This window comes from Sturnus vulgaris, chromosome 1, assembly GCF_052056855.1.
Source record: "Sturnus vulgaris isolate bStuVul1 chromosome 1, bStuVul1.hap1, whole genome shotgun sequence".
Classification (NCBI taxonomy): Eukaryota; Metazoa; Chordata; class Aves; order Passeriformes; family Sturnidae; genus Sturnus; species Sturnus vulgaris.
Genome location: NC_142243.1, coordinates 43,576,459 through 43,589,265, shown reverse-complemented (window position 1 = coordinate 43,589,265; position 12,807 = coordinate 43,576,459). Strand labels below are relative to the sequence as shown.

General features: G+C 39.9%; 2 protein-coding genes across 3 annotated transcripts in view; one reads left to right on the top strand and one right to left on the bottom strand.

Annotated features, from left to right (window-relative positions):
• Positions 1-218: 218 nt before the first annotated feature.
• On the bottom strand, positions 219-9,522 carry METTL6 (methyltransferase 6, tRNA N3-cytidine). 2 transcript variants are annotated; one of them, XM_088164899.1, is made up of 6 exons: positions 9,312-9,522; positions 7,326-7,709; positions 6,503-6,637; positions 5,155-5,325; positions 3,305-3,446; positions 219-661 (listed from the first exon to the last, which is right to left on the bottom strand). In XM_088164899.1, the coding sequence occupies exons 2-6, from the start codon at positions 7,605-7,607 to the stop codon at positions 504-506; spliced, it is 888 nt and encodes a 295-aa protein (XP_088021025.1). In that variant the 5' UTR covers positions 7,608-7,709; positions 9,312-9,522; the 3' UTR covers positions 219-503. The 2 variants fall into 2 exon arrangements, with proteins under 2 accessions (XP_088021025.1, XP_014733911.2); XM_014878425.2 differs by lacking the exon at positions 9,312-9,522 and having other exon boundaries at positions 7,326-7,752.
• EAF1 (ELL associated factor 1) overlaps positions 9,358-12,807 on the top strand; it is a 19,471-nt gene continuing 16,021 nt past the window's right edge. The window contains exons 1-2 of the mRNA XM_014878426.2: positions 9,358-9,529; positions 12,439-12,533. Coding sequence (XP_014733912.1) covers positions 9,427-9,529; positions 12,439-12,533 — 198 coding nt within the window. The 5' untranslated portion in view covers positions 9,358-9,426. The remainder of the gene's footprint in view (positions 9,530-12,438; positions 12,534-12,807) is intronic.

The window sequence follows — 12,807 nt, the reverse complement described above, 5'->3', positions numbered from 1 at the left end:
TTAGAATATAAACATTTGTTTACAAATCTAAATGCTGAGCATATTAAAAAGATACCATTATCAAAATATTATGGCAGCTTACACTATACTGCTCATTGAGTCTGTTTCATTCCTGTATCTGAGAAAGCACACTCAGAAGTCCTACAAGTACTGAAAGTAAATGAACTATTCTAACTTTAACAAGCCTCAAAAAATCACAAGTGACAGGAAACACAGGATACTTATTTAAAAACAGTTTTTAATAAAAATGGAAGTTTATTTATATGCTTTACCTGATCCTCCAACAATGTTGCACAGGTTTTATTTTAGAAGCAGGAACACAGATGCTCAACAGGTTGCCTGCATCACTAAACCGTCTTAAAATTCAATTAGAAATAGCATTCATATTTTGCATCCTAGGATGGAAACCAACAAGGGGTGTTGGATGCCATCATTTTTGGCTCACCAGAAAGAGAAGCACACATGTGCTAGCTTCCATTTCAAACAAGCAATGCTGTTGCTAATCAGCTAGAATTTGTCTCACTGAAAGGCTTTTGAAATTTGCTTTGAAGAAAAACTCTTGGAACACGCAAATCTTCTTTCCTATTCACAGTTTCTCGCTGCACATATTCACTGGCCACTTGCTCATATCCCTCAGCCTTGAAAAGCTGAGATAAGAACTCTGGAAGAGAATTAAAAAAAAAAAAAGTAATATTATGTTTAAGCTATTTTTAGAACACCAGACAACGTTTATATAAGCATACTTTCTTATGTGTTACAGCATGAAAATCATACAGGCCTTCAGATTTCAAGCTGTTCTGTGTGGGCAGAATGCTGAATAAAAACCAATAAAGATCTCCTTTAGAAACATCAACCTAAGCAAAATAGCTTGTAAAACTGGGGCTTAAGCTAGATACTCAGTTGAATTTCCAAAAACTACCACATCTCTTATTTTTATTAAGCCTTGTCATTCTCATTGTGACTGACATCAGTGAATTTTCCCTTTGTGCAGCTGACCTTCACTAGCTGAATACATCAGTTAACATAAATATTTCAAAGGTAATCCAGCTGTGCAGATGTACCTCTGCTCAGGGAAGAATAACACCCTATGTTACATGCAATTGCTCAACAGAAAAACTCACAAAATGGGAAAGAGGACATGGTGGTACCAAGACTCCACTAAGTTGAACTGAAAGTATTTTCTATAAACAAAAAAAATTTACTCAAGGCATAGCTCCCTTAAGGAAGGTAGAAGCACCTCCAAACAGGGTGACCTGTGCAGCAGTAAAGTCTGCTCATGCTATTGACTTGTCATGTTAATTAAAAATCATCATTTTTCCTTTCCTGCACCTCAATTCACTTACTCAGGCAGCAATTTCACAGTAAATTTAAGCTGTTCTAAACTTGTGTTACTTGATAGAAAACAAAGACATTCCATTTTTCACTGCTCAGGGGGATTAGCTCAATGAAACAGTGATCATGTGGGCACAGGAAACACCACAAGAGATGGTGTGTTGAGGAAGATGAGACCACCCACTTCGGTGGGCACTGCAGGCTTATATCAACCCAAGCCCACCATGGCTGTAAATATTGTGTGTTCATGTAAAATAGAGGACCCACACCAATGAAATATAAATAAACAGCACTTAATTTTGAGCCTATTGAAATCTCATTGTGAGGAAGTTTCACATATTTCATAATACAAAACTACAATCACACATTCCTCCACAAATTTAGTATTATTTCAAACAGTAGAAGAATGGATTTTTTTCCATGGAAGAAGTTCTGTGTTGTTATCTGAGGCCAGACATATTATAAATAAGTTTCATTCAAATCACCCCATGCAGCAATTACTTGGTGTACCAATGTAGTGCTAAAAAGATGAAAAATAGCAAGGGTTGCAACCTCTGTGGAAATGATGGGAATCACGTCTCCAGTAACAAAAGAATTCTCAAGCATTAAGCAATGTTTATATGAAAATCTGTGAAATTAATGAGATCATAATGATTAAAAACGGAAGTAGAGGTGATCTGTGAGACAGTCACAGACCAGCCCAAGGAAAAACAATTGCTGGCATGAGTGATATAAAATAAATTCTCTCTTTTCTCCTTCCTTCCTCTTCCTCGTCCCTACCTCAAATCTTCTCCCAAGGGAAACACGCATACTAGCAAGGAACCTCTCATTCAGAAACTATTTGAAAACACAATAAAAACGAGATTTAAAATTCCACAGCTAGGTCAGTCTCTTATTTGTTCCCTTTAACATCCATTCTCTTTGTAAGAGCTAATTGTTTAAACAGAACTAAAAGATCACTCAGTAAATAACAGTTTTAGAAATGCTTCAATGAAGCTGTAGCACAACTTGCATTATCTTAGATTTCATCGTTATCCTATGAAGAATAGGGGGAACTCAGACAAGATTAATGGGTTTTATATATCAGAAGCAATCAGGTAATATGTTATGGCATAAAATATGAATAACATTTACTTGGCTCCAAATCAGTCTCTTCAGTGGCTGTATTTTGCTTTAGACTAAGAACAAAGAGCCCCACAGAAATAAATTCAGAGCTCTTATTACACAATGCTCTACAATGATAGGAGGGAGCAATGACTTTAGCATGAGGAATTGGGAGTTAGAAGCTACAGACAAGCTATAATCCCAATTCATTGTGGAAGTCTAAGAAAATTCCTTCACATCTCTGTACTTCAAATTCTCCACCAGTAAACTGCAATAACTACCCTTCCTCCTAAACCATTATGATCACTGAAAAAAACTAAATACTGTATCACATGGAAATGGTTTTTTGCAGTGTCTTCACTAAAAAACAAACCCTAGAAGACAGAGTGACCACAGCTAGTCAGTGCTATCCCAGCAGGATTTGTGCATGAGCTTCTCAGTGCTGCAGTCGTGGTTCTGCTTTTAGAAGTCAATAGACCTCATCCTGCTCACCAGAAATAGCCCTGCATCAAATAATGATGCCAAAAGAACTGCTTACTTGCTTCATGAAGATGATCAGTTCTCTTACTGAACATACATAGGTCTTTTCCCCTTAGGTAACAAATGTGAATGAAATTCAGCAAATTCAGAAACTGTTGCTTTTGGAGAATTATAGCACATACAACAAGCTTATAAACAAGAAAATGCTCCACGAAGTTCTGCTAGTCTAAATAACTGTTTCTTGCAAAAAAGGATGGTAAATTAAACAAATCACAATTTAACAGTTCATCCACACAAAATAAAACTTCCATGGGAATGTTGGAAGTTCCCTGGAGAAAATTTAAACAGAAGATTCACAGAAAAGAAAGCACTCTACAGTATGTCTTACCTTCAGTAAAAAAATACGATCTTGTCCCATCTTGTCTGACATAAAAGTTTTCCCCAAGTTTGCTGCCAGACTTAAACCTGAGCATTGCATGATCATACAGGCCATAGTCTCGGAACAGGACACACTTGCCTGGTTTTAATACCTGTCACATAATACACACATGCTTTAATAAGCTAAACAGATTTAGTCATATATAGGGATATTTATTTGTGTACACATACAGACATTGGTAACTAAGACAAGGTAGACTAATATAGTCAATACAACAGTGAGATATCTATATCTACATCTATATATAGATGTAGATAGACATAGATACAATTAATTCCCTGTGCAACAAAAAGCTTGTGCAAAAACTGGATTGAGTCTTAAAGAAGTTTCCCCATGAACAAAAGACTACAACTAGTTTTAGAATACATCTTTGGGTGCTGATCAGCTAAATTAGCAACATTCTTCAAACACAGAGGAAAGAAGAAAACATACAGTTTAACAAAAATCCCCATCAGGGCATTTCTTCTGTTGGCTAGTATCCTGTTTAGCACCTGATTTTTTTAATGGTTAACAACAACATTTAGAATATTGTGACAATTCTTTTTTTACAGGGAAAGGAAAAATGTTGCAATGTGTTGAGAAATAAATAACAACCCATTTTAAGAAAATGCATAATGGATTTTTAAGAATTGCTTTTTGGTAAAGAAATCAAGCTATAAAGAGTTTAAAGTTTGTAAGTACATGGTCACTGCCCATGTTGATTTTAGCTATCTAAATATCTAAATATTTATATGAGCTAAGAACAAATCCTGACTTTGGAAAACAGCTGGAGATATACCAAAAAAACTCTAATATTCCTTTTCCAAACTACTGATAATAAGCGAAATAATATCAGGAAATACAAGACCCTTAATACACACATATGCAAAAATAAAAAAATAGGTTGACTATTTTCCTCTGCAATCAATATATGACATCTCAGGAAAATTCAGACCAAGTCACAATTCAGGCTGTTTAAACCACCCTTTGGATGGGCTTATCCTAGTCTATCAACTAACAAAGACAGCTTAGGGGGGCTAGTGTCTCTAGATTAATGTTGACTTCTGAACATTCCACTTTTAAATCACCATAGGTGAAATACATTTAATAATAATAATAGCAACATCCTAACTGCAGGTCACTGGATCTCTGGAAGTTAATTTTGGCTCACTACCATTCACACCTTATCAACACAGACATCTCTGCAACATATAAACATTATTCATAGCATACAACCTAAGTCACAGCTTTAAAATCACAGAGTGGCTTGGGATAGAAAGACCACCTGGTTCCAACCTCTCTGCCATGGGCAGGGACAAGTTCCACCAGATCAGGCTGCCCAAAGCCCCATCCATCCTGGCCTTCAACACTTCCAGGAGTAGGGCATCCACAACTTCTTTGTACAACCTATGCCAGCACCTCCCTAAAGAATTTCTTCCTCCTATCTAATCTAAACCCACTCTCAGTTTGAATCCATTCCCCCTTTCCTTGTCACTACATGCTCTTTCTTGTAAAAATCTCTCTCATATTGCCTGTATGCCCCTTTCAGGTACATGAAAGCCATAATTTATATCTTTTTCTTACAATGATGGCATCAATTAGGCCTCAAACCAAAGAATCTCACAATACAAGGAGAAAAAAAAAGGATATTGTAAAATATATTTTAGTCCTGCATACTCAGTGAACTAACAAAATACATCCATGGAATAAAATATGAAAAATCACCATTGCAAGAGAGTCATTTTGTCAGAAAAAAAAAAGTATTTTCAAGCTAAAAAGAAGGAAAGTGCTTTAAAGGCTGTAAAATCAGCTGGTTTTACCTTGTAAATGTTCCTCAGGACAAGATGCATTTTGTCAGGATGAATGGCAGAAAGCACAAATATAAGTGTGACAACATCCACGGAATCTGCTGGTATATTGTCTAGAAGATCATCTTTGGTAAGATCACACTGGAACACTTTACATCTTTCAGTACTATATAAGGCATTTTTCTAGGGAAATTAAAAGAGCAAGCTTTCACTGAAAATTAGCAGCATTTGTTGCTACAGTAAAGTAAAAATCTTATGAAATTAATCAGTAGAGAGACACAAAATGCAGTCGCAAGAGAATATTAACTTCCAACAGGCAGCTACTGCAATCAGAAATTCTTTGCTCCTAACTACAATAGTGAAACTACAACTTGTAGAATAGTCTGTTCCCATGAATTTGAGGAGTGTGTATTGAGACAATTCATAAAACATACTATTTCTGTTTTACCCCTGCTTCTACTTATTGAAGAATACGTAAATACTATTGAAAGAAATTACGTATTACAGGGTGATGAAAGTAAAGCTCCTGAGCTACAGGTAGACTGAAAACAGTTGGGGTTCCTGTCACATAACCTGCAGTTTTGCTGTGGACAAAGAAACCTGGTTTGGCAAAAAATAAATTCAGCAAGAGCTGTGGAGGCAGATGCTGTTAAGTCATCTCAACTCAAGGTACACACACTCAGCCCAGCCTCATCCTGAGGTGCAGCCACAGCATCCCAGGGAGCTGCTGTCCTGCTCTGCTTGCCACGGGTATTTCTTCCCATCTTTCACAAGACAAATGCTGTCTGCGTCTGTGGTTCTTGGTCACAAGGCTTTCAATTAACAGATACATAGAAATTTACCTGTGGTTACAATCTTAATAAAGACTTTCAAAGCCCCCACCAGCCCTGCTGCAAGGCTCGACTTCGGACTGCAGTACCCACGACTAAGTGTAAACATACCTACTCCTAATCAGGTTACAAATTTCCTTAACAATAATTTTCCCAGCCTTGTTTTCAAGGCTCTCCTTGAGACTCCCTCTATTAAGGGCAAGCTTCCATGACAAACAAATTTTGCTTGTACTGCACAGTCAGCAGAGACATAGTAGTGCCCCTAAAAAACACTATCTTCATAAATCATTCAAGTAATATACCATAATGCTGTAATTTGACACTGAAAAGCCAAGTCTTGAGCAATGATTCGGCTTCTTGCATGGGATCTCCAACGAAATGCATCAGCCTCAATTTTTTGGCAAAGCGTATTCTACCCTTCTTACAAAAAGGAAGCCAGAGAAGTCTGTTGTTACAGTCATTTGTAATTTTAGAAGCTTCTAAAAAACACTCTAAAACACTCTAAAAGAAGTTCCAAATATCACACCAACCTTCACATACTCCACAGCTCTAGGAGAGAAATCACAGGCATATGCAAAAATATTCAGATCTTCTTCTAAGAGTGGAAACAAGCAGTTCCCAACCCCGCAGCCTGCTTCCAGAATGGTCAGTTTTTGATCTGCAAACTGGGGAGGAAGCAATACAAGACAAAACATATAATTTTTATTTTCTCATAATATGAGCAGAGGCACTGTTCAACCAGTATCTTAGAAGCTATAATCAATTTTAATTACTGTTCTTCAAAAAAACAAAGTAGGCAGCCACTGCATAATCTGACACTAAAACCCAGACATCCTGATTTCTGCAAAATTAGAAATAATTTTAGAACATATTAATATTTCTTCAGTCATCTACCCCTTAAGTAATCAACAGACTTGTACCATTTCTGTCTTTTCATTCAGCTATAAGGAACAACAGATGCATCTGGTTATTCCCTTAACTGTGTTCAGCAATTAGCCTGCAATTCTGGATGCTTTTCTTTAAAGCAGTGTACTGAAGCGCACCATCCTGCACACAGAGAGACAAGCTGTCTACTTTAGGGCTCCAAAATCAAATATTCCAGACTTCATTCTCAGCATCCAGGATGCTATGAACAGCATTCCCATCCACTAAGGGCCAATTATAAACTGAAACTGAACTGATGCATCTGATTCTATCATCTGAGAAGCTATATTTGATATTAAAAGAAAATACACAAGGCACTGCAAACTTTACATATGTCAGCTCTTAATCAAATGGCTTTATTCTAAGCATTATTAACTCCCCTGGAAACAATCAATCTCATCTTTTACAGGAGAATTGTATAGCTCTCACCTCACGACATGCCTTTAACTCTTGAAACTCTCTGGTTGTCCAATGTCTGTCTTTGAAGAAGTTGGTGCTGTTTCTTTTGTAAAATAGATCCCAGTTCTTCTGTGCCTCTTTCTCCAATTTTAATTGTTTGAACTCAGACACCAAAACCTGATCTTTTGCCAGTTTTTCTGCTTCTTCTGGGCTAAGGACTCGAGCACAATGACCTTTTTTTTGGAAAGCACCATCTTCAGTAGGTGTTGTTACTATATTTAAGCAACTGGCTGATGCATTTTCTTGGAACATCCTAGATTCTTTCACACAAACATGAACACCAAAGACCCAAGAATGATTTTTTTTTCTTTAATGTGTGGTTCCATCACTTAATTAGGTAGAATAAGTAAGGATCTAGAAGCAGAATTAAAAATGAGAAATAATTACAGTATTCACTTACTACAATTTTAGTGATCTGTCCTACCTGATGGACCTACATGTCACCAGATTTCTCTTAATTTCAGAAAACCTTCATCTAAACTAAGAACTGTAAACTACATCACACTGATGTCAAAGTTAAAGAAGATACTTCAGAGTCTCCTGGTCTTTCCTCTGCATCCTAGAAAGCTACCCAAAAAGAAAAAGATGGCAGCTCTAGCTTTTCACTAAAAGGGACTTGAGAGGGAAAGCAAGGGCTTTGTTTCTCATTAACCTCACTTAGAACACTTCAGAAAAAAAGGTAACTGAAGAACAGATGACATTTAAAAGTCACATTAAAATTAATGAAACAAAGTGTATTCCTGTTAGCATTTCTCCTTCCTGCTCTCAGCTCTGTGAGAAAATACTGCTGAAAACAACAGCATTTATAACACCACGTCACCTAAAGAAGAGAACAAAAGCAGTCATGTGTCCAAAACGCCCAGAGCTGGCCTGTGCCAGCCTTCCTCCCACTGCCTCCTCCCGAAGATTCACACAGGTTTTAACAATCACAGGTGGTTTTATTTTCAGAAGTTAACAGAAAGAGCTTCGCATAGGCTGCGAAGGGACTCAAATATTTTCTCTGTTGTTAAACTGGTCCTGACACTTGGCTTGTCATAAACATGCAGATCCTGGATGATGGAACACGCGAACTAAATCCTGCATGGCCCAGTAACTCCCAGGAAAGCCCAGGGAGCGAACACCCACTGCTTGTGTACATCAGTGCCCAGAGCCAGGCACTGGTGTCAATTTACCAAAAAGGAAATGAGAAAAACACAATACATACCCTAAAACAAACAAACAAACAAACACAAAAATGAGTAGTACTTCACTTGTGTATTTTATCTTATGATAAAATACATTCTATGTTACGTAAATGTTATATATGCTACATATGATATATACATGTCGTGATGCAAACACAACTAGAGGCGTGCAAATGAAAAAAAAGAACTGCCAGAATTTCGTCCAGTGTCACAGACACACCCCCTTTTCCTCCAAAAACAGAAGAGGAGGCTCCTTTGAAAGGATGTCTCCTAAAGAAGAGCATATGCTCAAAACAACAAACAAAAACTTAATCAGCAAAATTTCTGCCGTATTTCTACACACGCCTCTATTGTAGGCACGCTACATTATTTCATCACAGAACGAGCGAGGGAAACAAACAAACGCAGGCCAGTCCTCTCAGTGACGCATCTGCCGTGCTGGGAAGGCAGCGCGATGATAAACTCAACCCATGCTTAGGCTAAAGAGCCTTTTAAAGGTGTTTAATCCAGAGCTAAGAGCACAAACATGTAACACTCCTGTGTGATCCCCCGGTCCCCTCACTCGGAACCGGCTTCCCTCCAGCAGCTCCTGCTCCAGCGTGGCCGGTACTCGGACACGCCGGCAGGGAAGGAAAGAAAAGCAAAGGAAAGCAAAGCCCCTCCTGCTCTGCCCTGCCGAGGGCGGGGAGCGCCGGACTCCCACCTCCCCGGGGACCCTCCCCGGGGAAGCAGCCCCAGCCCGGCCCCGGGCCCCCGCCTCGCCCCGCCGTACCCGCCGCCAGCCCCGGAGAGGGTTCCCGGAAGGGAAAGTCAAGAATTTCCGGGAGGACGCCGAGCGGCAGCGCACGGAGGAGAGGGAAGGGACCGGCCGGGCCAGGAGCGGGGCCATGAACGGCTCGGCGAACTCGTTGCTGGACAAGGAGGAGCACCCGCTGCAGCTGGGCGAGAGCTTCGAGCGGCGGCCCAAAGCCTCCTTCCACACCATCCGCTGTGAGCGCCTCCCCCGCGGCCGCCCCTTCCTCCCCGCTCGCGCCCCGTCCCCGGCTGCGCTGCTCCTTCTGCCGCGCCCACCCTGCTGCTCTCCTCGCCTCCTGCGCTCCGCCGTCGCTCGGGGGGCTTCGTCCCCGCTCAGCGCCTTTCTTACCCGCTTCCCTCCTGCCCCCTCACCGCCCGTCTCCCTCCTTCCCTCCTATCCCCTTCAGCGCCCTGCTCCCCCCCTTTCCCTGCTGCCCCTCCAGCACCGTTTCCCCCCTTTCCGCTCCCTCGGTGCCCATCTTTCCACGAGTGTTTTCCTCACAGAGGGGTCCAGCTCGGGAAGAAAGGGAAGGTGGATGCTGGCAGGGAGGAGGTTTGAGCGAGGCAGGCCAAGGCGAAGGAACAGCTTTAGAAAGTTTGTCGCTAATCGCTTGGAAGTATAAAGAGTTCCCCCCGTAAAGAAGGGGTGGCTTTGCCATTTTGTTTTGTTCCCTCTGTGGCAGCATGACAGGTCCCGGTCTGGAGCGGCAGCGGGAGCGCCCGGAGTTTGGTTTTTAACTGGGTGCTTTCCTCATGAAGCCATGTGAGCCCCCCAGACCCTGTCCCGACTCCAGCCAGCTGCAATAAATCTCTATCCCAGGAAAGCAAGATGAAGGCACTCAGACATGTACAGTATTGCCTAATAAATGCAAGATAAATCCTGAGGTAGATTGTTTTGAAGAGGAACTCACTAAATTCCCGTACTTGAATTCTGTGGGAAAGAAATAGGAGCAAAATGAATCCAGGTATTTTTACTAAAATGACTGGTAAACCATCAAGAATAAATGTAAAGAATACTAAACTTATAATTCAGTCGTTTTCTATGAAAGTGGGGAATTTATACAGACAGCAGGAGGATATTTTGGTTTATGATGCAGAAATATAGGCCTGGCCTCATTGCCCATATTCATACACCACAAATAGTGGTTTAGTGGTACTGGTCACCCAAATGCCTGATCCTGTGTGAGTTAAACCTAAGCCGTATCCAGGTGGAAATATACTGGATTTCTAGAATGGAAAGTGCTTCAATAACCAATTTCCTGAGGGATTGCAAAGCCAAAGCTCTTCAGACTACAACTGGAAGAATGCAGTTTTATTTCAGAAGATCTTTCTGAATACTCTCTTTTCCGTCTGTGACTTTCAAATGAGATTTCTTCATTGCCTTGTTGGTTTTTTTTCTCCCTATCTATTGTTCTGGAATGATTTATCTGGGCTCGAAACATTATATTATTTCCATAATCCTCTTCACACAAACTACAATGAGAGGATTTTGTAGGCTACATTTGTTTAGACCCTCTTAAAATTCTTCATTCCTTTACGTAATATTTTTGAAATACTAAGAAACTGGATTATCCTTGGAAAACACATCTTAAAAAATTTGATTTTTGGGAAAAGAGCTGTGGGTCTATTTGGAGGGAAGTATGTACTCTCAATCTACATGAGGATTAGCCAAGCACGTGCTAACAAAATGAAAACAATTATTTGAGTGTCTTGAGTAGCTCTATATTGCTATACTTGAGAAAGAAGTCTGATAGTGGTATTGCTTTTAAGTTAGTGGCTATGCTGTTGAAACTCTTGATCCCGTTTTGGCAAAGACACTAGCTCTTGTACAGCTGGTTTGTTTTATTTAGCAAGCTTTCACATAAAGTAGGTGGGAAACAATAGCTGGAAACAGATTGCTCAGATGAAATTGAGGGCTGTGATTTGATCTGGCAGTTAAGGCATGAGGATTAAGTCAAGTGTGTCTGATTCTGCTTGTTGTGCTGTCAAAGTAAAACTCAATAAAACAATAACATCTTCTTAATGAGAATTTATTACAAGCCAGGGTTTGGGGTTTTTTTCCTGCAAATGTATTTTTCATAGTGGAATTGTATTTTAAATTTGTTCTGAGGTAATAGTTTCATAACTAATGCAGTGATTAAAAGCCTTGATTGTGAATATAATTTCACCTCTTTAAATGCAAGGATGCTAGAATTGAATGCAGGCTTCTTTTAAAAACAAACACGAAGCAAACTAGCCTATGTCTGTGTGGTTTTATTTCACTTTTGTCTAAATCCTTTCTCAAGATATTAGAGGTTCTGATGGTTTTTTTTCCTGGGTTTTTATGGCTCACCAGCCCAACAGAATAATGAGGGGAAAGTACTTTTAACTTAAAATATTCTCAAATGAATACATTAAACAGAAGTGCCTTGGTTGGGAGAGACAGCATTCTATACAACAGAACAAAAATACCTAAAAGAAGTGTTAGTTTAAAGCCAGTACAGTGCCTCTCCTTACCGATGCTTTCAGTCCACAGTGGCTTTGCACCAGCATGGAGACTGCTGAAGTAAGATCAGCACCTCTTTCTTTCCTCGTGAGTGAGAGCTGAGATCTCCTCCACCCATGTGGAGCTTTTAGCACTATTGTAGAGGTGAGATGGCTGTTAAAGAGCCTGAAATATCAGTAAGACTAAATGAGTGGGTGTAATTTAATTAGCGTTTGTCACAGAGAGAGTCCTCAGGTTTAGAATTGGCAAGAGCTAAGCAGAGCCCAGGGTTTTGGAAGTTGTTACGCTCTTGAGTTTGATTGGTACAGTTTTGCACTTGCCTGTAAAACCAAGTGCCACTCAAAGCCTGGGGTTTGGAGAAGTGCGCTTTTGGTGTTCAAACACAAGATCTAGAACCTCATTTTCATTTTTGAAAGGAAGTTCAGAATGTGGTACCACCACATGACTGGGTTGCTACATATAGACACAATGTACTGGTGTGTTATTCCACCCCTGCTGTGCACTCTAGTGTGTATTTTACCATTCCCTTTAATCACAGTAGATGTATGGTGGCTCTGCAGGGCACGTTGCTGCTTTTGTAGACTCTAACAAATGTAATCACAATTGTTTTCCTCTTTAGATGATTTTAAGCCAGCATCAATTGATACGTCTTGTGAGGGAGACCTCCAAGTGGGTAAAGGAGATGATGTGACCATCACTTTGCCACATATTCCAGTAAGTCTGTTATATATGTGCCCCTGTTTACTCTCCAACAGATTTCCAGTGTTGTTACAGTCTAACAGAAATGCTATTTTCACTTTCTTTATTAACACTGTGGGTTCAATATTTAAGCAGCCAGACTTGTAGTTTGTTACCTTAGGAAAGGACTGTACAGTTGGATCTTTGTCAAGGGCTGTATTTGTAAGGTTGCCAAATTGTTATTTACTTTTGATTCCTTCCTTGCTATTCTTCCTTGAAAGACAGTAAGACTTTTGCTATTAGCTGAAGC